Genomic DNA, 21,083 nt, shown 5'->3' with positions numbered 1-21,083 from the left:
GAATGTTAGAACACTGTAACAGGCATTGGCTTTACTGCACTGCTCCATGTATCTCCAAAGCAGAGCCACAACCTGCACCCGGCACCCTCCCCATTGCCAGCACCACATCATGGATTAGTCAGGATACAGGGATGGAACAGCACTGGCAGGAGCTGGAGGTGTGATGAGTTTCTCTGGACCCAGATACTGCAGTAGAGCCAAATCCCTCAGGGCTCAGCCCACTGTGATTTTCCAAAGAGATCCATCGATGAACAATCTTTGGAAAATCCTCATGCTGATGTAAAAAACAGCCCCAAATGGTCGTAGTCCTGGTGAACCAGGTATTTCCAGCCCCAACCCTGCACTGCATGGAGGTAGATTTAAAGGATGTTTGGCTGCTCCAAGACTTCTGGAAATCCCCCTGGCTGGCTAATGCCCAGATACCTTTGCAAATCTTGATTTAGGAAAAATATCCGCTTGGGAGCGGTGCTTAAAAAGCTCAAGGCCATTTTCAAATCCTTGTAATGCTGCAGTTTCCTGGATATATGAAAGCGAGAGGAAAAAGCAGATCAGGCTGAAGCAGGCACGTGGCCAGGGCTGGTGGCTGCAGCCAGGGCTGTGCCGCCATGGAGCAGACAGGAGTGGGCAGCCCTGGGGTTATTTCAGCACCACGACTGGTAAGCATGGCGAGCAGCGAGGAGAGAAGCCCTTCCACATCATCCCAGGCAGGAGATCCAAAAGGGCTCCCAGGGCAGACCAGGGTGATCCCCATGGACAGAGGGATGTGGGTGCAGGTGAAGCTGCTGCTAGTCTGGTGTGTGAGCAGGGAGCTGAGCTCCACTACACCTCCTGCCTTTACAGGAAGCCACTTGGTAGAGCTGTCAATATAGAGATTTTTCTTAAAAAAAAAAAAAAGCTGGGTTCATGGTGCCATTATTGATCATTTGGTATTTTTAGCTTCTTGTTCAATCCATCCCTGTTGGTGTTACAGCAATCACACATCCCTGTGGAACATGGCTCAGTGGGGCAGCTCCAAGGTGAGCAGGAGCTCAGACAGCAGCAATACAATGCCAATGGGATTAAAAATGCAAGAGGGAAAGTGGAAAGAGAGAGGTGGGGTAAGCAGCATTCTCCCCATTGCTGCTTCCAGCTCCTGCCAATGCTGCAAGGAGACAGGCTGATAGATCCTCCCATCCAAACCAGAGGCAGATGAAACTCCTGTCTCCAACCTGGTGTGGAGGGCTGGGAACCCATAGAAAGGGTTGAGTGAGCTGAGTGGTGCCTTTGACAGGCTGGAGGGAAGGGAGGGCATCCAGAGGGAGCTAGACAGGCTGGAGCAATGGGTCCATGGGAGCTTCATGAGGTTCAGTCAGGTCAAGGGCAAGATCATGGACCTGGGCCAGGGCAATCCCTAGTGCCAGCACAGACTCGGGAGGTCTGGGGGAACCCCAGAGATCTGTGAGGATAAACACCCTCAGCATCTCTCTCCATCCATGGGGCCATTTACCCCCACCAATGACCCCCAATGTTGTCCTCTCATCTCCACTTGCAGGCCCTCCATATCCTAGATCCACTGCTTCTATTCCATATCCTAGATCCACTGATTCTATAGTGATTCAGTGTATTCTACCTTTACTGATTTAATAGATGATGGATGGATGGATGGATGGATGGATGGATGGATGGAGATGACTGGGGGATTCTGGCGGATGACAAATGGGACATGATCCAGCCATGTGTGCTGACAGCCCAAAAAGTCAAGCATCTTCTGAGATCCCCTGGGAGTTGCCTGCACCTCTGGGGTCCCCACACAGGACAATGATATTAAACTGAACAAGGGTTGGGTCAGGTTAGACATGGGGAGGAAATGTAGGACCATGAGGGAGGTAAGGGACTGGCACAGGTGAATCATGGCAGTGGGATGTAAACCTGCCCACTTAAGCTCACACTTAATGGGATAACTTGCTCATCACTGCAGATGTGTCCTGGTCCCCTGCAGCCCCATCCTTGCACGCAGGTTATCTGGGTACCCTCCTAGGACCCCCAGGCCGGCTCTTCCTTTGCACAAGCAAACTGCTTTGCTGTGGTGTCACTTCCTTCTTGCCTCATGCTGACACCACTGCGATGACCAAACGCCCAGAAGAAAGAAACAGGATCAGCAAAGAAGACAGCTGCAGTGGGAAGTGTCTCATCCTGCCATGTCTGACCATTGCTGCTCCCTGGGCTCACAGGGACCAGAGCTCTGTTGTCACTCACCACCTTGCAAGCCCCAAAGTTTACAGGGGTCAATGCCCCCAGCAGCTCTCCCCATCCATGGAGATGTTCATCCTCAGCCATGAGTCCACTGACCCCTCAATCAACAACCCCCAACTTTGTCCTCCTTTCTCTGCTTGAAGCCCTTCCATACCTGGATCAGTGTCACCAGTGACTCAGAAGATGGTTGATAAATCATAGAAACCCAGAAGGATTTGGGATGGAAAGGACTTAAAGCCCATCTCATTCCACACCTGCCATGTGCAGGCTGCTCCAGGCCCCGTCCAACCTGGCCTTGGACACTTCCAGGGATGGGGCAGCCACAGCTACTCTGGTCAACCACCCTTACAGGGAAGAATTCCTCCCTAATACCCAATCCAAACTTACTCTTTTTCAGTTTAAAGCCATAAAACACATCTCCCACTCATTTCCTTTTAAAGTTGCCAAGTTCTACCCTGGAGACTTCATAAATGGGGAGCTGAGGCTTCACACGAAGCACAGTGCCAAAACACATTCGGTGTCTGCCCTCGGGTGCCTTCCTCCCTCCCCCAAAGCATAGCAAGGCCCTTGTGAATCTCCAAACATTTGCCTCAGGTGATCCTTCAATTGCCCCATCAGAAGGATCACTTCATTTATCTGCTTTTGCTTGCCCCTTGAATTGAGACAGCAGAGCCTGGCAATGCCAAGTGCAATGCTCAGCTCAGTGCCCAGCCCATAACCACCTCCCAGGAGCTTCCCAAACCTTCTCCTGAGCTTTACATCCATGTGAACCTGGACAGGGGAGCAGGAGGCTGTCTGGATGCTCCAGTACATGCACACACACCTCAGCACCTCCTACAAGTCCTAAATGTGAACAGTTTTCTTGCAGATACGTAGCAAAGTGGAAACAAACTCACCTGAAGTGAAATCACTGGATGCAATAGGCTGGGAAATGCCACAGCACGGGTCTTCCCTGCACCAGACTATGTCCTATGAGGCCAGCCCCTGCCTGCAGCCCCCTCAGCAGTGCTAGGGCTGTGGGGGGCATGAGGGTGCTGCGCCTGCCTCTGGCTAATACACAGCAGCTGAGGTATTTATAGGAAATATGCAACATACTTCCAGTTTGGGGACAGTTTCCAGCCCTGAGCTTGTTCATATTTAAGTGCCGCGTGGTTGCAGGGGGAGGCTGGAGCAGAGCAGGCAATGCTGGCTCACAGACATGCTGCCTCCTCCCAGGGCTCCCACAGGTTTGGCTGCTTGCCTTGGCCCCAGAGACCACTTCCCAGCTCTCTCCCCCACCTGGCTACCGAGACCCCGCTCAACTCCCCATGTCCCAAAGAGCTGCTTGCCAGAAGGGCTGTGGAGCTCCAGAGAGCTGTGGGTTTGCAGAGGGGCCAAGGGCTTGCTGGTTTCCCTCCCAGCAGACCCAGCGGGATCGGAGTGCCCAGTTCAGTCCGAGGGGAAAATGCTGAAGTAAACAGGAGTCCAAATGACAGCTAAAAATGACACAGTAAATTCCCTGCCTGACATCCCCTCATAGGCACCAGTGCCAGGATAAAACCCATTGGGTGAACCTTGAGGGCTGGAGCCCCTCTGCTCTGGAGACAGGCTGGGATACCTTGCAGTGTCCATCTGGAGAAGAGAAGGCTCCAGGGAGACCTTAGAGCCCCTTCCTCTGCCTGAAGAGGCTCCAAGAGAGCTGGAGAAGGACTTTGGAAAAGGCCTGGAGTGACAGGACAAGGGGGAATGGCTTCACACTGCCAGAGGGCAGGGTTAGATGGGATATTGGGAAGGAATTGTTCCTGTGAGCGCGATGACGCCCTGGCACAGGTTGCCCACGGAAGCTGTGTCTGCCCCATACCTGGAAGTGTTGAAGGCCAGGCTGAGTAGAACTTGAAACAACCTGGTCTAGTGGAGGGTGTCCCTGCCCTGCAAGGGGTGGAGCGAGATGGTCTCTGAGGCTCCTTTCAACCCAAACCCTTCCAGGATTCTCTGCTATGTGAGTTCAAGCTTTCCTTGTGCTCTTTTAACAGTCCCTGCTCCTGCCACAGGTGATGCTCCCACAACAGCCCCATAACTTGGTCTGGCTAGAAGCACCTGGCTAGCTGCCTGCTCCCTGGGTGTGAGAAGGGCATGAGGAGCCAGCAGGCCTAGGCGACCAGGGTGGAGCCCGAGGTGAAAAAAAACCCAGCACACAAAGGAAACTCTGTTTCATGTGTTATTGCTGCCTGTCTGAGATGATCGAGGAGGGAATAGCAGGCACGATTCCATACAAAAGGCTGCAAAATCCCTTCCTGAGATATAAATGTTTGGTTTTCCTCATTTTCCTAGCATGGAAATAAACACCAGTGTCTGGAGCACTGCCAGCTCACCGAGGGCAAGGAGAAGGCTTGCACTGTCCTGCTCTGGCCAGCCCAGCACTGAGGCTGGAGGGGCACCAAGAGCATGAAACCATGCTCTGAGTGTGGAAAACATGCCTGTGCCTACTGAAAGCATTGGGAAAACGGATGGGAGGCACTTGGAATAAGCAGAGATGACAAGAAACAGCTCCATCGAGAGCTCTTCCAGCAGCAGGGGATGCCCGCTGTGCTGGGAGCCACTGGTTCCCCACGGCATGGGGGGCATCCCCCGTGTGTAATTCCACACTGGAATAGGCTGGGCGTGGAGGGCTGTGCCTGCCACTGCCCCCTGCCTCCTCTGGCCCCAGGGATGCCCCTGCTAGACTTCATCAGGGCAGAGGGAAGGGCAGCCCCAGGATTTACATGTTGTTCTAGGATAACAGGGGGTTTAATGTGGGAGTGAAATCTCTGCTTTCAAATGCAAATCACAGGAGCACACATAATACCATCGACGGCAGAGGGGCATATGGGACACCCAAACACGAGGAATTGGCTCTGAGAGACACCAAAACCACCCAATTTCCTTCTTTTCCAGCAATTCAGCAGCCATCAGCAACTGCCAGACCAGCCTAGCCCAGCCCAGGGCACCCTGGTCCTCACCCCCCACCCCACTCCCCTGCCTGGCCCCCAGAACATCCTCCTGCTGGGGACATATTGAGCTGAGAGGTGACAGGGCTGGGTGGAGTGACACAGGGACAAGGCTCCTGGGATACAAAAACCACGAGAATCAGAGTGGCCTCAGTGAATGTGATGGATGGCTTAGCCAGGCACCAGCCTGAGGACTTTGGGAGCTGCACCCCGTACTTCTGTGGAGAAAATCCTTCATGTTCTGATGATGTTCAGGGAATCAGGACTTTTTGTACTTTTTTTGATAAATAAAGAAAAATGTGCAAGAAATCTGCTGTATTATATTATTAAAAACAACCCAGAAAGGCCTGAGCACAGCTCAACCACCATACCTCTGCTGTACTGGGGTGAGGCAGAAAAACAAATCCATGTGGGGACAGTAGGTGGGAATTTCCAAATGCTGCTTCCTTCTGGAAGAGCATATTAAACCTAAACACAGGACCAGGAACATCTTCAGGGGAGAAGCAAACATCCAGGTCCTGAAACACCCAGGCTGTGGGACCAGCCGGGGATTGCTGTGGAAGGAGCTGAGTACCATCTTTACCTTCCAAAGATGGAAATACCCATGGGAAGGAGAAGCAGAAGACTTCACCATGACTACATACCTATTCATGAGATGCTTGCTATTTCCTCAAGCAGAAATCACAGCACTTCCTGCTGCAGCACCTTGGAGGTGCTGGGACTGGGTACCCAACATTTACTTACTGTCCAATGAAAGGGCCTGACAGACTTCACTCCTCTGATAGTAATCCATAGTTCTTAGCATTCCCACAATGTGAAAAATCTCTTTTCCCTGCTGATGGGAAGAGAAGTTGGATTGTAACTGCTCCCATAGTTAGTGAATGATGCAGAAAAGGAGGGAAAAAGATTAAAATCATAAAAGATCTAACAGGGATACTGGCTAATTGTCAATTCCATGTGATGGCTGATTAGAAGAAAGATTGGTTCAGATTTGATCCCAGATTTCTTTTTCCCTGGCATGTCCCATTCCCAACTCACAGAGATGCTGGTGTACAACATGGCACTCTGGAAGCTGACAGACAAGCAGCAGCAGAACCAAAATGGTTCTGTGCTAAATAAACTCTCAGAAGGGAGATGGCTGCTAGGGTATGCCCCACAGACATATCCAAGTATTAAGGGATTAATGGAAAAGTCTAGACATGACACAGTTAATTATACCCTGCTCCTGTGGGAGAGAGGAGCCAACCTCAGGATGCTGTGGATGCTGTCCCAGGGCAGCTCTATCCCCATGCCCCTGCCACAGCATAGCACCATAGCCAAAATCCCAGATAATAATGGGCTGGAAACCACAGGTTTTGCCCAACAATTTCTCCTCTTTCCTTTACTCTGGTTTATTTGCATCTGTGCTGCTGCCAAAGCTTAGCTTCCCTCCCTGCAGGCAGAAATTACTGGATATTTAGTCTGATTTCTTTGCTCACCACTCAGAAGCTTTGGCTGGTACCTGACTGCTTCTCCACCCCTCAGACATTACTAATTCCTCAGAGAGTTCTCCTGCCAAACCAGCTGTGTTGAGGGGTGAAATCTGGGGGTTACAGAAAACACAGGCACGGCTGACAGACCCCATTTGCCAGGAAAATCATCCCTGAGGCTCAGTGGCTGGTGTGAAGGCACTGCAAATAAAGCAATGGAGAAAGAAGACCCAATGTGAATGGAAAAAACGTGGATGGTTCCCAGTTCCGTGCCTGCGGCAATGGGACTCTTCAAATTCAGACATTTCAGTTAAAAAAAATAAAAAATCTGGAATGCAGGAGCAGAGAGCAGCCCTATTTCTAGCTGTGACTCCTCCCTATGTGCCTGGCCTCCAAGACGACTCAGAAACTCAAGGCACTTCTTCCTGAGCTATAAAAAGAGCTGGAGTGGGACTGCAAGAGCCAGGAAGACAAACAAGGGAGTAATTTGTCCTCCTGTTGAGGACATGGGTAAAGGCAGGAGAGGTTCTTGCTCAACCCACCTTTTGAAGTGCCACCAATGAAGGAGAGTTGTGGGGCACGGCAGAAATTCCAGGCTGGATCCCACTCACCAAAATGTTGTCTGTGCTGTGTCCTAAGGCACCCCACCATCTCCCACCCCTCCTGTGTGAGAAAAAGGTCTTAGACTGGCCCTATCCATCACCCAACACAATTCTGGGTTCTCTGTGCTTGAGAAGGATCAAAGGTACCATGGTGATCAGGGACAGAGCATGGAGTGTCCCCTGGGACAACAGGGTGGAAGAAGCTTCACCAAAACACAGCTCCCCTTCCCTCAGGCTGCTGAAAGGGTTAACAGCCTTACCTGACACCTGCTCCATGAGTTCCAGAAGGACAGGATGGACTATGCGAGTTCCAGGTGACCACAGAATTCAGCAAACTCAGAAATACCCACCTTCACCATCTCCAAACAGGTATTTACCTCTGCAGAAGCAGCCAAACCTTGCAGACTGTTGGAACATTTAATTCCCATTTGTGAAGTGCACAAAACATTCCTGGCTGGAAAAACACCACCACGCACCACCAGGAGAGATGAGTCCTTCATTGGCTTCACTGACTTAGTGCAGAAGCAGCATCTCTTCTGGCACAGCCATTCCTCTGCCACTACTTCAGCATTCTCTTAAGACCTCAGAAAATCTCCTCACATCACTAACTAGTGCTGTGGGACTTCCCTCCTGAGCAGTTCCAAGGGTTGTAGAGCTGGACTGGGTGGTCCATATGAAGCAACCTGAAGTTGGCACACGTAACCACGGTTCAGGAGGAGAGATAACAGATGGGATGAGAGGGCATCGCCTCAAGCTGAACCAGGCAAGGTTCATGTTGGATATCAAAAGGAATTTCTTCATGGAAAGTGTTGTCCAGCATTGGAAAGGGCTTCCCAGAGAGGCGGTGGAGTCCCCATCCCTGAAGGTATCTAAGGAATTATTGGACATGGCACGCAGAGCTCTGGGGCTGGGTGACAAGGTGGGAATCAGTCATGTGCTGGACTCGATGACCTTGGAGATGTTTCCCAATCCAAAGGATTCTGTGATGCCCACATGAGCAAGGATCAGCAAGGTGAAGGCCAGCACTGCTGTGACCTGCTGCCAAGCCCACAGAGATGCCAGAGTGCTGATCCATGCTTTATTCAGTGGGATGCAGAGGTTGCATTTAGTTCATTTAGAGATGGGATGCAGAGGTTGTGGATGAATTATGACTTCACCAGGATCAGGCTGGGGATCTGAGGGTCATATCTGGCCTGTGCAGAAGATGCCAATTGCTCTTTGCAGCAGTTCAGTGGAGCCCTCCTGTGCCCAGGTGCCTGATCCCAGAGAAAGATGCCCCTGCCCATGGCAGGGGATTGTGACTAGATGATCTCTAAAGGTCCTCCAGCCTAACCCCAATGTTTTAAAACAGTCTCTTAGCACATGGAGCTGCCTTTCGTAACTGTAGAATCTCAGTCCCTTCTTTGGTGGGACACTTCTCCAGCTTGCCAAGCCTCACACCAATGGAGAGCATGTCCTAAGGGTTGGCTGTGGTTGGTGCTGTGCAATGGGGATGGGCTTAGCTCTTTATCTGCTGCAGAAGTGGACCCTGCCCACGGCTTCGAACAACATCTTCAGGCCAACACAGAGTGTCAGTCCCCACCATGGGCTGGGCTGGGCATGTCCATCAGCTTTGTCCTGGAGCCTGTGCCCTCCACAGTGCTCGGCACGCACTCACCAATACTCTCCTGCCCCTTGGTTGTACCACTTGGGTGCTCCAACAAAAAGGTGCCTTTGTTCCCTCCAATGCAGGAAGTCCCAGTCCAATGGCTGGGAACATCGTGGATTGAGGAATCAGGCAGCTCCAGAGTTGCTCGAGCCGTACTCAGCTCATAGGGAGGTTGCCAGGCTGGTTTGATGGTTTGGCCGTGAAACTTAGATTCAAGGGGGACCTCAGGTTGCCCAAATGTGCCATATTCAAGACTTGAGGTGAAGAAGACCCTTCGCTGCTTGGCAGTAGAGTAAACTAATAAAACCCTGCTGAGCTGTGGCTACTTTATTCCAAGACTTCCATAATTTTAGATGCTATTTTTATCTAGTCTGACTGGTAGCCAGCTTTATGTGATGACAATAAATCCCAGTTTAACACCATCAGCCTGTGCCCTTCCTGGGTGGGTGTTTAGTCCTGTTGTGCCAAGTTCTTGCCATGCCAGAAAGAGGAAATTTCCATCAGAGAAAGGGATCCTCTGGGAGAAGTGGCTTCTCTCACCAGGGCCAGGTTGGAGACTTGCTGCTTATTGTTACCATTTGTCTCTTTTATTGGAATAAAAGACGGATGTGAACAGCTCAGCACTCTTGAGAGAGCTTCGTGCTTTGTTTGAATTAGCAGATGATGGTTGGAAAGTAGTTTGTTCCAGTCATTATGTTCACATGAAAGTGAACAAGAATACAGGGTTTTGTAAATGCAAATTGTGTTGCAAGGTGCTTGTGTCAAAACCTCAGGGAAACCCAGAATTGTCCCTTCTCCTCCTAAGAGCCCAGAAAACAGCAGATGACATCAGTGGGGAGACTTCAACAGTCATGGCCCACTGGGACACCTAAAGAGCGCAAGAAAAGCTTGAACTTACATAACACAGAATACTGGACTGTTTTTGGGTTGGAAATGACCCTAAAGATCACCCAGTTCTAGCCCCTGCCATGGGCAGGGACACCTTCCACTGGAAGGAAGACCAGGGTGCTCAAAGCCCCATCTGACCTGGCCTCAGACACTTCCAGAAATGGGGCACACACAGTTTCTCTGGGCAACCTGTGCCAAAGCCTTACCACCCTCACAGCCAGGAATTCTTCCCAGCATCCCATATCTATCCACTCTGTTAATGTGAAGCCATTCCCCTTTGTCCTGTCACTCCAGCCTCTTCTCCAAAGAAATCCCTCCCCAGCTCTCCTGGAGACCCTTTAGGCCCTGGAAGGGTCTCCCCAGAGCCTTCTCTTATCCAGGTGACCAACCCAAGGTATCCCAGCCTGTCTCCAGAGCAGAGGGGCTCCAGGCCCCAGCACATCTTCGTGGCCTCTTCTGGACTCGCTCCAACAGCTGCACTTTAATTCCTGGAATTGTCCAAAGCCAGGCTGGACAGGGTTTGGAGCAACCTGGTCTAGTGGAAGGTGTCCCTGCCCATGGCAGGAAATGGAACAAGCTAAGTTTTAAAGGTGCCTTCCAACCCAGCCCTCCCAGTGAGCCCATAATAAACTATTCAGTGTCTGTGTAGGCCTTTGAGAAAATACTCCACCTTTCTGCTGTGGACAGGGATCATTTACCCTGCCCTGCGATTAGCCTGGAACAGCACACAATGTATAATTAGTCCAGCCGTGGGCTGGACTCGCATATCCGGGCTAAAACACTGGCTGTGCTGCCGTTCCTGCCGTCACCCGGGGAACAGACTGTCCCCAGGAAGTTTTCTTATTTGGTGACTGTGCAAAATAAATCAGCCAAGCTGGTGGCAGGGATGAGGGCAAGGATCCAGCCCTTCCTCCAGCCCTCATGCTGCTGTATGACCCCCAGCTGCTGACCCTCTGTTCCAGGTTCAGAGGGCACAGAGCCAGCAGCGGGTGATGGGATGAGGATGGCACAGAACCCAGGGGCTTGTGCTGCAGTGTCGTGTGCCAGACAGTGCTGGAGCAGGCGATGCTCCTCCTGGTCGCATGTCATGTACATGGCATGATGCAACAGGCTGCAATTGGTACCTTCTCCCCATCCTTGGATTCTCACTCTTTCAGCCAAAATTGTCCCTTCTGTAGCTCCAGCCCCCTGTCCAGAGTTTTTTTCTTCTGGGAGAGCAAAGCTGGGATGAGTCACCTCCTCCTCATGACAGGTGCCCACATCCTATGTGCCCTTCCCCACTGTTTTCACTGGACTTGTGTCATGACCACAGAGGGCATGGGGAGGGGACAACACTCAGTCCAGAGTCCTCTGATGGGGAATTTAGTAAAAACCCCGCCTTCCTGGCTGTTTCTCCTCAGCTCTGCAGATGGATGGAGTTAAACTGGATAAATTTCAGAGGGCAAGAACCCCCTGCACCCCTCAGCACAGGACATCCTTGGTGGGGAAGCACATGCTGAGTAAGAGGGAAAGAGGTTTTTGGGGCAGCAACATCCCCCAGCATCCCTGTCTTCCCACTCAGCCTCTGGTGTAATTCAGGGCAAGGTTTCCCCTTGTCACATGGTAGTCCAAAACCATCACATTTTCCCAGCTACAGAAGCTCCTGGACTTGGTGGCAGTACTTTCAGCACCAAATCTATTCATCCTCCTGAGGCTTAGCTGCTTCTGAAGTCCATCCCCACATTAAAAAACTCAGATATTTCTGCATCTAAAATAGATATTTCTGTATCTAAAAAAACTCCTAAACCCCTCCACATCCCTGTGTGCACTAACGAGAAAAGCAGCCCCATATCTGGTACAAGACAAACTATTTTCTTTCCCTGGGGATGGAAATAAGTTTCTAAGAGGGACTCTCTGAAAAGAGATGAGATGACTCATAACTTCACTGCTGAAGCTGCATTCAATCCCCAGCACCTCTAGTTCCCAGTAAAAGGCAGGAGACTGAAAGCACAGGGGTTCACACAGCAGAAAACCCAGGAGCTCCTTTTCCTGGAGATGAAAGGGCCACGAATTAATCCCCTGTATCACCTACTCCCCCAGGATGGGCTTAGCTGCCATCAGCCCTCGCTCCCCACAAGCAAGAGCTATTTTTTCCTGTTCTTGCTAGTGTCAATATGTTTCTTTAAATATCTTTTCAGAGAGGCTGTATATATATAGCCCCACTCTGGTGCTTTGAAAGGAGCCTCATTTCCTGTGTAAGAACTGAAAAAACTTTGGCAAAGCTGCTGGTGGCTGCAGCATCCGAACCACAAAAATTGTTTTTTTTTTCAGCAGTAAATGGTATTTCCTTTGCAACTGTGAGTTGGACTGACCTGGGTCTGGTCTGAAACCAGCTGGTTGCTGTGTCTGAAAGATACAGAACCATATTCCTGATTATAAAAATAATGGGAGAAAAGGATTATTTGCATTAATGGGGCTGTGATGGTGGCCCAGAGGTGGCACAGCCCATTACAGGGACAGGATGGGCACAAAGCTGCTTTTAACCTGCATTTGGCTATGAAAAAGTTGGGTTCACATATCAAAAGGATTTATTAACTGACACTGAGGGAGAAAAAAAAATCAATTTCATTTTTATCTGATACTTTTTCTCTTTCTTTAGCACCATCTCTCTGCAACTGGTTTTGAAGAAGGCTCCTCCAGCAGCAAGGTAGGAAGCATAACAGCTTTGCAGCTCCTGAGGGATGGCTCATGGGTATTAAGGACATTAAAACCTTCCTGAGGAGACGTGGCATCAACTGTATTCAGACTTCTGCATCTCCCTATCATGAAAATGCCACACCTTCCCACTGGGAAACCCTTAGCAGGAGGGTCTGACATCCCCAGTACCACCCTGGAGACTCTGATGGCAAGAGTGGAGATGTAGCCAGGTCAGCAATCACCTTCTGCTGCCAATATGTCTTTGCAGAGTAATTTCTGAGTCATAAATTGCTTTAATGCTGCACACAGGACCCAGTGTGTAAATGCACCAGAGGTAATGGTGGCCATGGGCAGCCCAAGTGGTCCCTGTTTCCCTTTGCCACTCCCTGAGTTTCCCAGAAAAAAACTGCAGCCAAAGAACCTAAAATGCAAGCTTTTAGATTTTCTGCAGGAATTTTAAAGAAGTGTCTCCTCCCAACCCTCACCCTTGTCAGGATGGATTACCCTTGGAATTGGCCCTATGGCCATGCTTGTCATGCAGACATATCTGCTGGCATAAAGCTCCAGCAGCCATGAGCTCTGGGAAACAAAATGGAATTTCTGTAGCTCCTCCACAGTCCCAGGCACTGTCTCCACCTCATGTCCTCATCTCTGGGACACAGGATGGACTCAGGATAGGGCAGCCTGCAGTGGTGTGGGACATGATGGCTCATGATGGAGCACAGCTGGACACTGTAGCAGCGCACAGGATGGGAGACACAAGAGAGTTATTTCATGACTTTGCAGCCCAGGAGATGACAACACAGCATCACAACATGCTTCCTCCCTTCCACCCAAAACCCACAGGGCTGAGCTGTGTCAGAAAGGAGATCTTTCCACACCTCCAGCCTTCCAGGAGTCAGCTGCTGCTTTGGGAATGTCATGCACTCCTTCTGAGAGTCTGCAGTTGCACCTGCACTGATGCCCTGCTGGCCATATCCCTGCTGGGAATGAAGGGAAATATCCCATGACAGTCCAAAACATGAGTGAAGGAGCAGGAGAGCCTAGGACATCAGCCCTGGAGCACCATCCCTGCCCCAGTGAAGTCCTGTGTCATTCCAATTCCATTTTCACCCTCAACACTTTGGCTTCATCTAATTGTTGAAACATCCAGACTTTACCAACCAGCCAAGCACAGAAGGAATTTCACTCCTTGGTTCATCATCGCATAAGGATGTCTGCTGTGGACAATTACAGTGTGGAAAAAGGAAGGAGAGAAGGCAGGAAGGTCCCAGGGAGGGAAGATCCCAAGCACCAACCTAAACAAAGAATACCTTCCTGAAGAACTCCAGCACCAGGACATACCCCTTAATCCAACCAGAAAAACATGGAGGGGTTGTAAACATCAGACACCATGTGAGATACAAACAGTTATCCTAAAATATGGCAGAATTTTCACTTTTGGTGTTTTTTCTCCTTTGTTGGTATCCTTTGCTGTGCCCAAAGATTTGTGCTGAGGTTGAGGTGATGAGTGGTGAATCACCACATGAAACACCAGCAAAGGGGGAACAGCCATTGCAACACTCATACTCCCACAGCAGGGCTGTACCCAGCTCATCCTGACAGCAGCAGAACTGCAGGATTTGGTGTCTCTGTTGCTCAACTTCCCATGAAAACTATCAGCATTTACAGAAAAGGAAAAGAGGAGCCCTTAGCTGTGTCTTGTTCTCCCTGAGCTGCTCTTGCCCAGCAGGAGCAAGGACAGCATGAAAGGAACATCGTGCCTGGGCATGTCCTCAGGTTTCCCACATTTGCATTCCCAGGAAAACTGAGACACCTGAACAACTGTAGGAGCAGAAGAGATGCCACCAGGGAATTTATTCCTGTTTTTCTCCAAGCCAACAGATGGATGTTTTCAGTGCAGAGTTGTTGTGCAATGTAATGACCACAATGGAAGTATCCCACCACCATGGAAGCTTTCCACCACCATAGCATCCCACCACCATGGAACCATTCCATCACCAGTTTACCACCACAGAAACATCCCACCACCACAGGAGCATCCCACCACCAAACCTCCCCACTATCAGGGTGTCACACCACTACTACAGCTTTGCAGGATGCTCTTGTTCTCCCAAACTGAGCTCAGACCACAGAAATTGGGTGCTGCCCAACTGAGCAGGTGTCCCCAAAGGCCAATTTGGATACACTTTCTGCCTGTTTGGTCTCTTTTAGCCCAAAATAGGGTTTGTGATGCATGTGCTGCTGCCCTGAAACAGACAGGATTGGAGGGGAGGGAAAGAGTCTGTACGTGCCAAAACACAGGGAAAATTTTCATTTTAAAGCCATTTAACTGATGAAACTTTTCTTAAAAGAAGTCACTTTCAAAAAGAAAAAACCACAAACCCACAAAGTTTCTCTAAAAAAAACCTCAGAAAGAAGAAGTTGAACAAAACCTGACCAAGACCTAAGGAGTGCCTGACAACTTCTCTAAACTGGAAAGAGAGAATTAAAAAAAAAAAAAAAAAAAAAACAAGGAAAAAATGAGTGAGAAAAGGAATTGCATGGAGCTGTAGCACAGAAGGAGAAGCCAGTCAGGGCCATGCTGTTCGTCTGGAAATCAGATGAGGAAGATGAAATCCAGCTCGTAGTGATGTGGGGAGCAGGTGCTGCTCCACTGCTTTCTCCACTCGGCCCTTCCCAGGAAACCGTGAGTCTCAGGAGGAGCCTGTGAGAGCTCCAGGCCCATGGGGCTGCTGCTGACACAAGGAGCCAGAAGATTCCAGCAGCAAACCAGTTCCACTCCTGCCTTTAGCAGTATCAGTAAATAATTGATGTCTGAGGTAACCTGAGCGGGAAGCTGAGTAGAGCCCTGTACATGATCCTGCATCCAACTTCACGAATCCTGGTGGGTTTTCTTTCTGCAAAATCCCTTCAGACCTGACCCTTCATGTTTATTTCCATCTCTAAGCCATCTCCCACGTGTTGTTCCCACTCTGGGCTCATCCAAGTCTGCTCCCACTGGTCCCACTACTACCCTTGCTTCAAATTCAGTTTCTCTTCCTCTCCTGCAGTAGGTCTGGACAGCTCTGCTTCACTTGCTATCCCTGGACATGGAGAAGGGCCAAACTGCCCCCAGCTTCCTCTGCTGCCATCCCTCCCTCTTCACCCTCCCCATGCCTCATCCAGGCATATCCCCAGCTGCTCCAAGTACATCCTTTCCCCAAATCACTAGCTTTTTCCACCAAAGCACCCCTGCTTCCCCTCCAGCTTGGCTGCCACCTTTCCTGTGCAGGACATCAATCTGTCACCTAAAACCTGAGTGAAGGGCCCTATCCAGACACTCTGGATGCTGCAGAGGAGCAAATTCTGTCTGCTTTTCAAGGTATCAGTGCCTCTTCCCAGGAGCCACCCACAGGGACAGACCCTGTCCCCTGCCCTGTCCACATCTGGTGTCCCTGAGCGACATGGAAGCAGAATCCAGTGGGGTGACTGACTCCATGGGCCAAAGAGCCACTCCATGTCCCCTCCAGCCAGTGGAGACACACGCTAAATGTCCCCAGGATGGTTCCAAGGACAGGGTGGCACTGTCCTGGGCATGATGCCCAGCTGTGGCATCAGGCCAGCGGGTGAATGCTCCCTAGCCCCACTGGTGGGGAGGCCACGCTGAGCAGCCATTGGTGGGCTGGGGTACCCCGGGTCCCCGGGCATTCCTCCAGGGCAGGGTCAGCCCCATCCCTGTGCCCCGATGGCAACCCCCTGCCCTCCTGGGGGCGTGGGGCCAGCCCCGCCCCGTCAATCTCCACCTACCTGCCACAGCCCCGCCCATTGGCGCCGACCCCGCTCGCCTGGGCCGGCCGCGCCCACCCTTCCAAGCCCCGCCCCTTGTGCCAAAACCAACCTGGGCAACTGGAGCTGGCCCCGCCCCCGCATACCTGGGCTGACCCCGTCCACTCACATAACCCTCGCCCACTCGGGATGGCCCCGCCCGCTCGGCACAGCCGCGCCCCACTGTACCCGCACCAGGTCCCTCTCGGGCCGTTCCCATCGGACGGCCCCCTCAAGCCGGCACCTTCCCTTCACCGCCGTTCGCATCCCCCACACCCGCCCTGTCCCGCCCGCACCTGGGCGCGCTCGAAGCTCTCCCGCTCCGCCTCCAGGCCGCCGCCGCCCCCCCGCCGGCTCAGCACCTTGGGCAGCGGGTTGGACACCTGCTTCATAGTGCTGCTCACGCGGTCCATGGCCGCCCGAGCCCGCCACCGCCCCGGCCCCGCCGTCCCGCGCAGCGCCGCCGCCGCGCGGGCCCAGCGCCATTGGTCCGCCCACCTGCTACTCACGGTAGGGCACGCCCCGCGGGCACCGCCCTTCCACCCGCAGCTCCGCCCGCCGGCCCGGCTCCTCGCTCTCATTGGTTCCCAGCCTCGCCCCTGCGTGGCAACCGCCGAGCTCGTTGGCTCGGATGGGCATCAGTCAACGCTGGCTCCCGCCCCCCCAAGAGTCCCCTGCCCTCTGCCCCTCCCTCAGGGACCGCGTCCTAGCCCCGCCCACCCACGCGCTGTGTCACGCCTTCGCGCCGTTCCCTGCTGGAACTGGCCCGCGGCGCTGCCGCTCTCCCTTCGGTCCCGCCCAGCCCCTCACCGGTGCGGGGTGCGGCGCCCTCTGGCGGCGGTGGGGATGCCGCTGATGGCGGTCCCGCGGAGGAATCGGGGCGCGTTCGGGCCTCGCCGGGAAGGGCTCGGCCGTGTCCAGAGCGCCGCCGCGGGGTCCGCTAGGCCCAGGGGCCGCTATCGAACCGTTCCGAGCCGCGGCTGAGCCGCGGGGGTCATTGTAGTTCGTCCGTGCGGCCTGCGATGCTGCGGCCCCTCAGCCGAGCCCAGGGTGTGACCTCGGGGGTGACACGGCACCACTGCCCCCTCCCTGCTCCCTGTCCGTGTCCGGCGCAGCCCCTAGTGGCTCTGAGCCCCTTGTCCGGCTGTGCTTGGCGCAGCGGGTGGCTCCGATCCACCGTTCGTCAGCGCGGGCAGGGCCCCGGCAGCCTGCGGAGGGGCTGTGTGGGGCTTTTCCTTTGTGGGATCCAGGCTGTGGGTGGGAGGTTTGGAGGGGAGTGCTGCAGGCACAGCTGGCAGAGCCCAGCAGAAGCGCGTAGCATTGACAGAGGCGCAAAATGTAGTTACAGGTGTCTGAAAAAAAGAGAGGAGAAGTGAGAGAAGGATTTTGCTCCCCCTGAACAGCTGGACTGTGCTTTAGCATAAACTGATCCGAGCCTGTGTCTCTGGTCCCGTCACTCTGATCAGAGATTTGTGTAGTGTTGGACTGGATATCGGGAAGGAATTCTTGGCATGCATGGGCAGAGGTTGCCCAGAGTAGCTGTGGCTGCCCCATTCCTGGAAGTTACCCAAGCCAGGCTGGACAGGGTTTGGAGCAGCTTGGGACAGTGGAAGGTATCCCTTCCCATGGCAGGGGGTGGAAGAGGAGTGTTGGAAATTATACAACTTCTAAAATTTTAAACTTAACTTTAGTCAGGGGTTTTGTTCATCTTTGCCCTGGGGGAAGGGAATGGAAGCTGCTTTTCAAGAGAAGGTTCCCTGGGCAAGGCATGATGAGCTTAACATCTGAGTGTTGGAGCCGCCAGAGGATGCACAAGAGATAAGCATTAACGAACATGAATGCCTGAACATCCTTCCTGGTGTGTTGGAGACACCTGGTCTGGGAAAAGATCATAAGAGAAGGATGAGGACCTGATTAGCATCGAAAGTTAAGGGATCACTAACCAATAGGAAACCAAATACTAAGAACTGTGTAACTTGGGACCAATAAACATTGAACCAATGAATTTCTCTGGGTTTTGACTGTATGAGTATGTGAAAAATCTACAAAGGAGACATGTGTGATGCAATGATTGTCTTTGCACAACCCAGGCGATGTGCAGATGAAATAATTTCTGTTGCACATCCTGGCCAGAATAAAGTAATGCTTGAGTTCTCTAACACTAAAAATTGTTGGAAAGGTTTTGTTTTTCCTGCTGTTTCAGTGACAGGATGAGTTTTAAGGTTTCTTTCAACTCAAACCTTTCTGGGATTCTCTCAACCTGGTGAATTGCTGATTCCTGTAATTTTGACCAGGGCTACCATCCTACTCTAGAGGCAAATTTTTCACTCAGTTGGAACATTTCTGCAATATTGGGAGAAATTACTTTTTTTTTTTTTTTTTTTTTTTTTTTTTGTGAAGGGACTGCCTCAGATACGGCAAATGGGCTGTGCTTAATGGGTTCCTGCATCCTTAAAAGCAGATCATAACAAATCAGTGACTTGGTTCCAGGTGGGGAGGAACTGTGCAAAACACAGCTGGGGTAATGGGGCAATCTGGGAACAGCTGTTTAGGATGTGGGCTGTCAGGAACTCTTGTAATAAGCAATTCTCCCACTCTATTTTGTGGCTTTTCAGCTGAAACAATTGCCACACCAGGACCCTCCTGGAGCTGCCCAGCAGGATGTGTGAAAGGCTGTTTGTATCACAGGTCTTCCCAGTCCCTATGCTTTGGATATCAAATTCCAGTTGATGGAAAATGGCCTGCACAGAGCAGCAAGGCCATTCCTCCCACTGTGGCTTGTCTCAACTGTCTGTCTGCATTCTCCTTAATGTACTTTCTGGAAACCTGCCTCCTTCCTTGGGGCTGCTCCCAGGGGAGGTTTAATGGATTTGATTCATCCACTATTGCAGTGAGGTGATTAATAATTGAAGAAATTACATCACTGCTGAATAGAGATGGAGGAAAGAAAGAGCAAAGGAGGGCACTGGACAAAGGACCTTGTGATCTGGACCACTCCCACCCTCCACCTTGCGGGGAACATCCTGCTCTTGGAGCCCACGGCAAGGGACCACTAGGCTGAGGCCTGGTGTAGCTGGTCTCTCCTACTGAAGAGCAGAGTCACATGCTCTTCTTCCCTAGCCAGGGCTCAGTGCCCACTTTGGCACCTGGGCAGGAGTAGAGGAAGGTGCTTGGATGTGAGACAGAACAGGCTGTTTCGACTGGCTGCTCCTGCCTCCCCCAGGAAAGGGCTGTAACAGAATGGAACTGGGATCCAGCCCATGGGCTGCTGGGCAGACCACCCTGGGCTGGGATGTGCTGTGGGGCTCTGCAGGGATTTGAGGAGCTCCTGTCCAGTGGGAGAGAGTGCCTTGTTGTCAGGTAGTTGAGAGGGGAAGGCACAGAGCTGTTCCTGTGGAGCATCTATTCCTCTGTCTCAGGTTCCATGGGGAGATGATGGGGAAGGGCTGGAAGTGAGCAGGTTGGAGGTAGAGCAGGGCATTGCTCTTCTTCCCCAGCAGGACCTTTTTGGAAGCCATGGCTGGGGTTCACCTGTTCTCACAGTGCTCTGTTCTCACTCCTGTCCAAGAGGCTGCACTGAAGGGTGATGGCAGAGCCCCTCATGGGGGTGTCTAGCCTGTGGGAGGACAGACATTGTCTGGACATGGAGAGGATAATGTATGCTCTCACTTTTTTCCTACTCAGCAGTATGTGGCACGCATCAAATGCTGCTCAGGCCAGGCAGGTGGGACTGGAGCTCATCCTTCTCCTTCTGCAGGGCTCCGTAGGGTTCCTTCTTCCTGCTCCATGTCCAGAGGCTCTTGTCCACAGGACCCTAAGGGGGGGTCTGCTCCCATTCTGTCAGGACACCCTTAACCCAAAGAGGAAGGATAAATGGCAGGAGAGGGGCCAGAAAGGACTGCAAGGGCTATGGGATGCCCTTTTTGCAGGGGCTGGCAGCTAGAGTCTGTTTTCCCAATTCCTTCCCCAGTCAGAGCTGGAGAGTCCCAGGGTGCTGCTGCAACACACATCACCTCCTGTGGCCTGGCCTGGGCTTGGGAAGAGCACAAATCCCCCTTGTTTCAGCAGGAAAATAGAATCACAGAGCTCCACAGTCCTTCCTCTGTTATCCTGCTGGCTGTGCCAGAGTGGGCTGGCATAGGGCTCTGTGCTAAAATCCTGCTCTTTCCCCCTTGGAGATGGGAAAAATGGATCCCAAATGGATCCCCTTCAATAGTCCCTTTACACATTTCAAGGCACACCATCCTGATCCCACCCAAGCAGACAAGCTATTCCCAGGACTATATCTCAAAAGGGCAGTGGCCATGTCAGGCTTTCCATAAACCCAATACTGCAGCCCCAGATGCAGCCCTGCCCTGGTGATGGGGTAATTTACTCAGACTATGGGATAAAAACAATGTCTGAGCCAAAGTGCCCACCTGCAGAGGGCAGGGTAGTGGTCCACACCCAGCAGGAAGATCCTTTGAGGAGCAGGACGAGCAGGCATGGGAGCATGGGGAGGATTTTTCATCTTTTGGTCCCATGCTTTGGGCTGCTATGTGGGGCAGTCCTGGTGCAGGACCTGGGAGAGCATTAGAGGCAGAGCAGCCTGGGATTGAGAGAGGGTCTTGGAGAGGACTGCTTGGCTAAGGTCCATGGGGCCCTCACCTCTGTCCTGTCTAGGTCTCCTACTTGCCTAAGTGTTACAAGGAGGGCTGTAACCCCAAAACATAATCTGCTGTCTTTTCTGCATGGAAGCCTCTGCTTGCCCAAGAATTCAAAAGCAAAGCTGAAGAGGTTTCCAGATGGATTTGCA

General features: G+C 52.1%; 1 protein-coding gene across 1 annotated transcript in view; it reads right to left on the bottom strand.

The window, feature by feature from the left end:
• HIP1 (huntingtin interacting protein 1) overlaps nt 1–16,747 on the bottom strand; it is a 42,877-nt gene extending 26,130 nt beyond the window's left edge. The window contains exon 1 of the mRNA XM_056506579.1: nt 16,585–16,747. Within this exon, the coding sequence (XP_056362554.1) occupies nt 16,585–16,701 (117 nt within the window). The 5' untranslated portion in view covers nt 16,702–16,747. The remainder of the gene's footprint in view (nt 1–16,584) is intronic.
• Between the last annotated feature and the right edge of the window lie 4,336 nt (nt 16,748–21,083).

Source organism: Oenanthe melanoleuca, chromosome 19 (assembly GCF_029582105.1).
Source record: "Oenanthe melanoleuca isolate GR-GAL-2019-014 chromosome 19, OMel1.0, whole genome shotgun sequence".
NCBI lineage: Eukaryota > Metazoa > Chordata > Aves > Passeriformes > Muscicapidae > Oenanthe > Oenanthe melanoleuca.
Note: the sequence above shows the minus strand (reverse complement) of the source record. Positions and strands in the feature narration are given on the sequence as shown.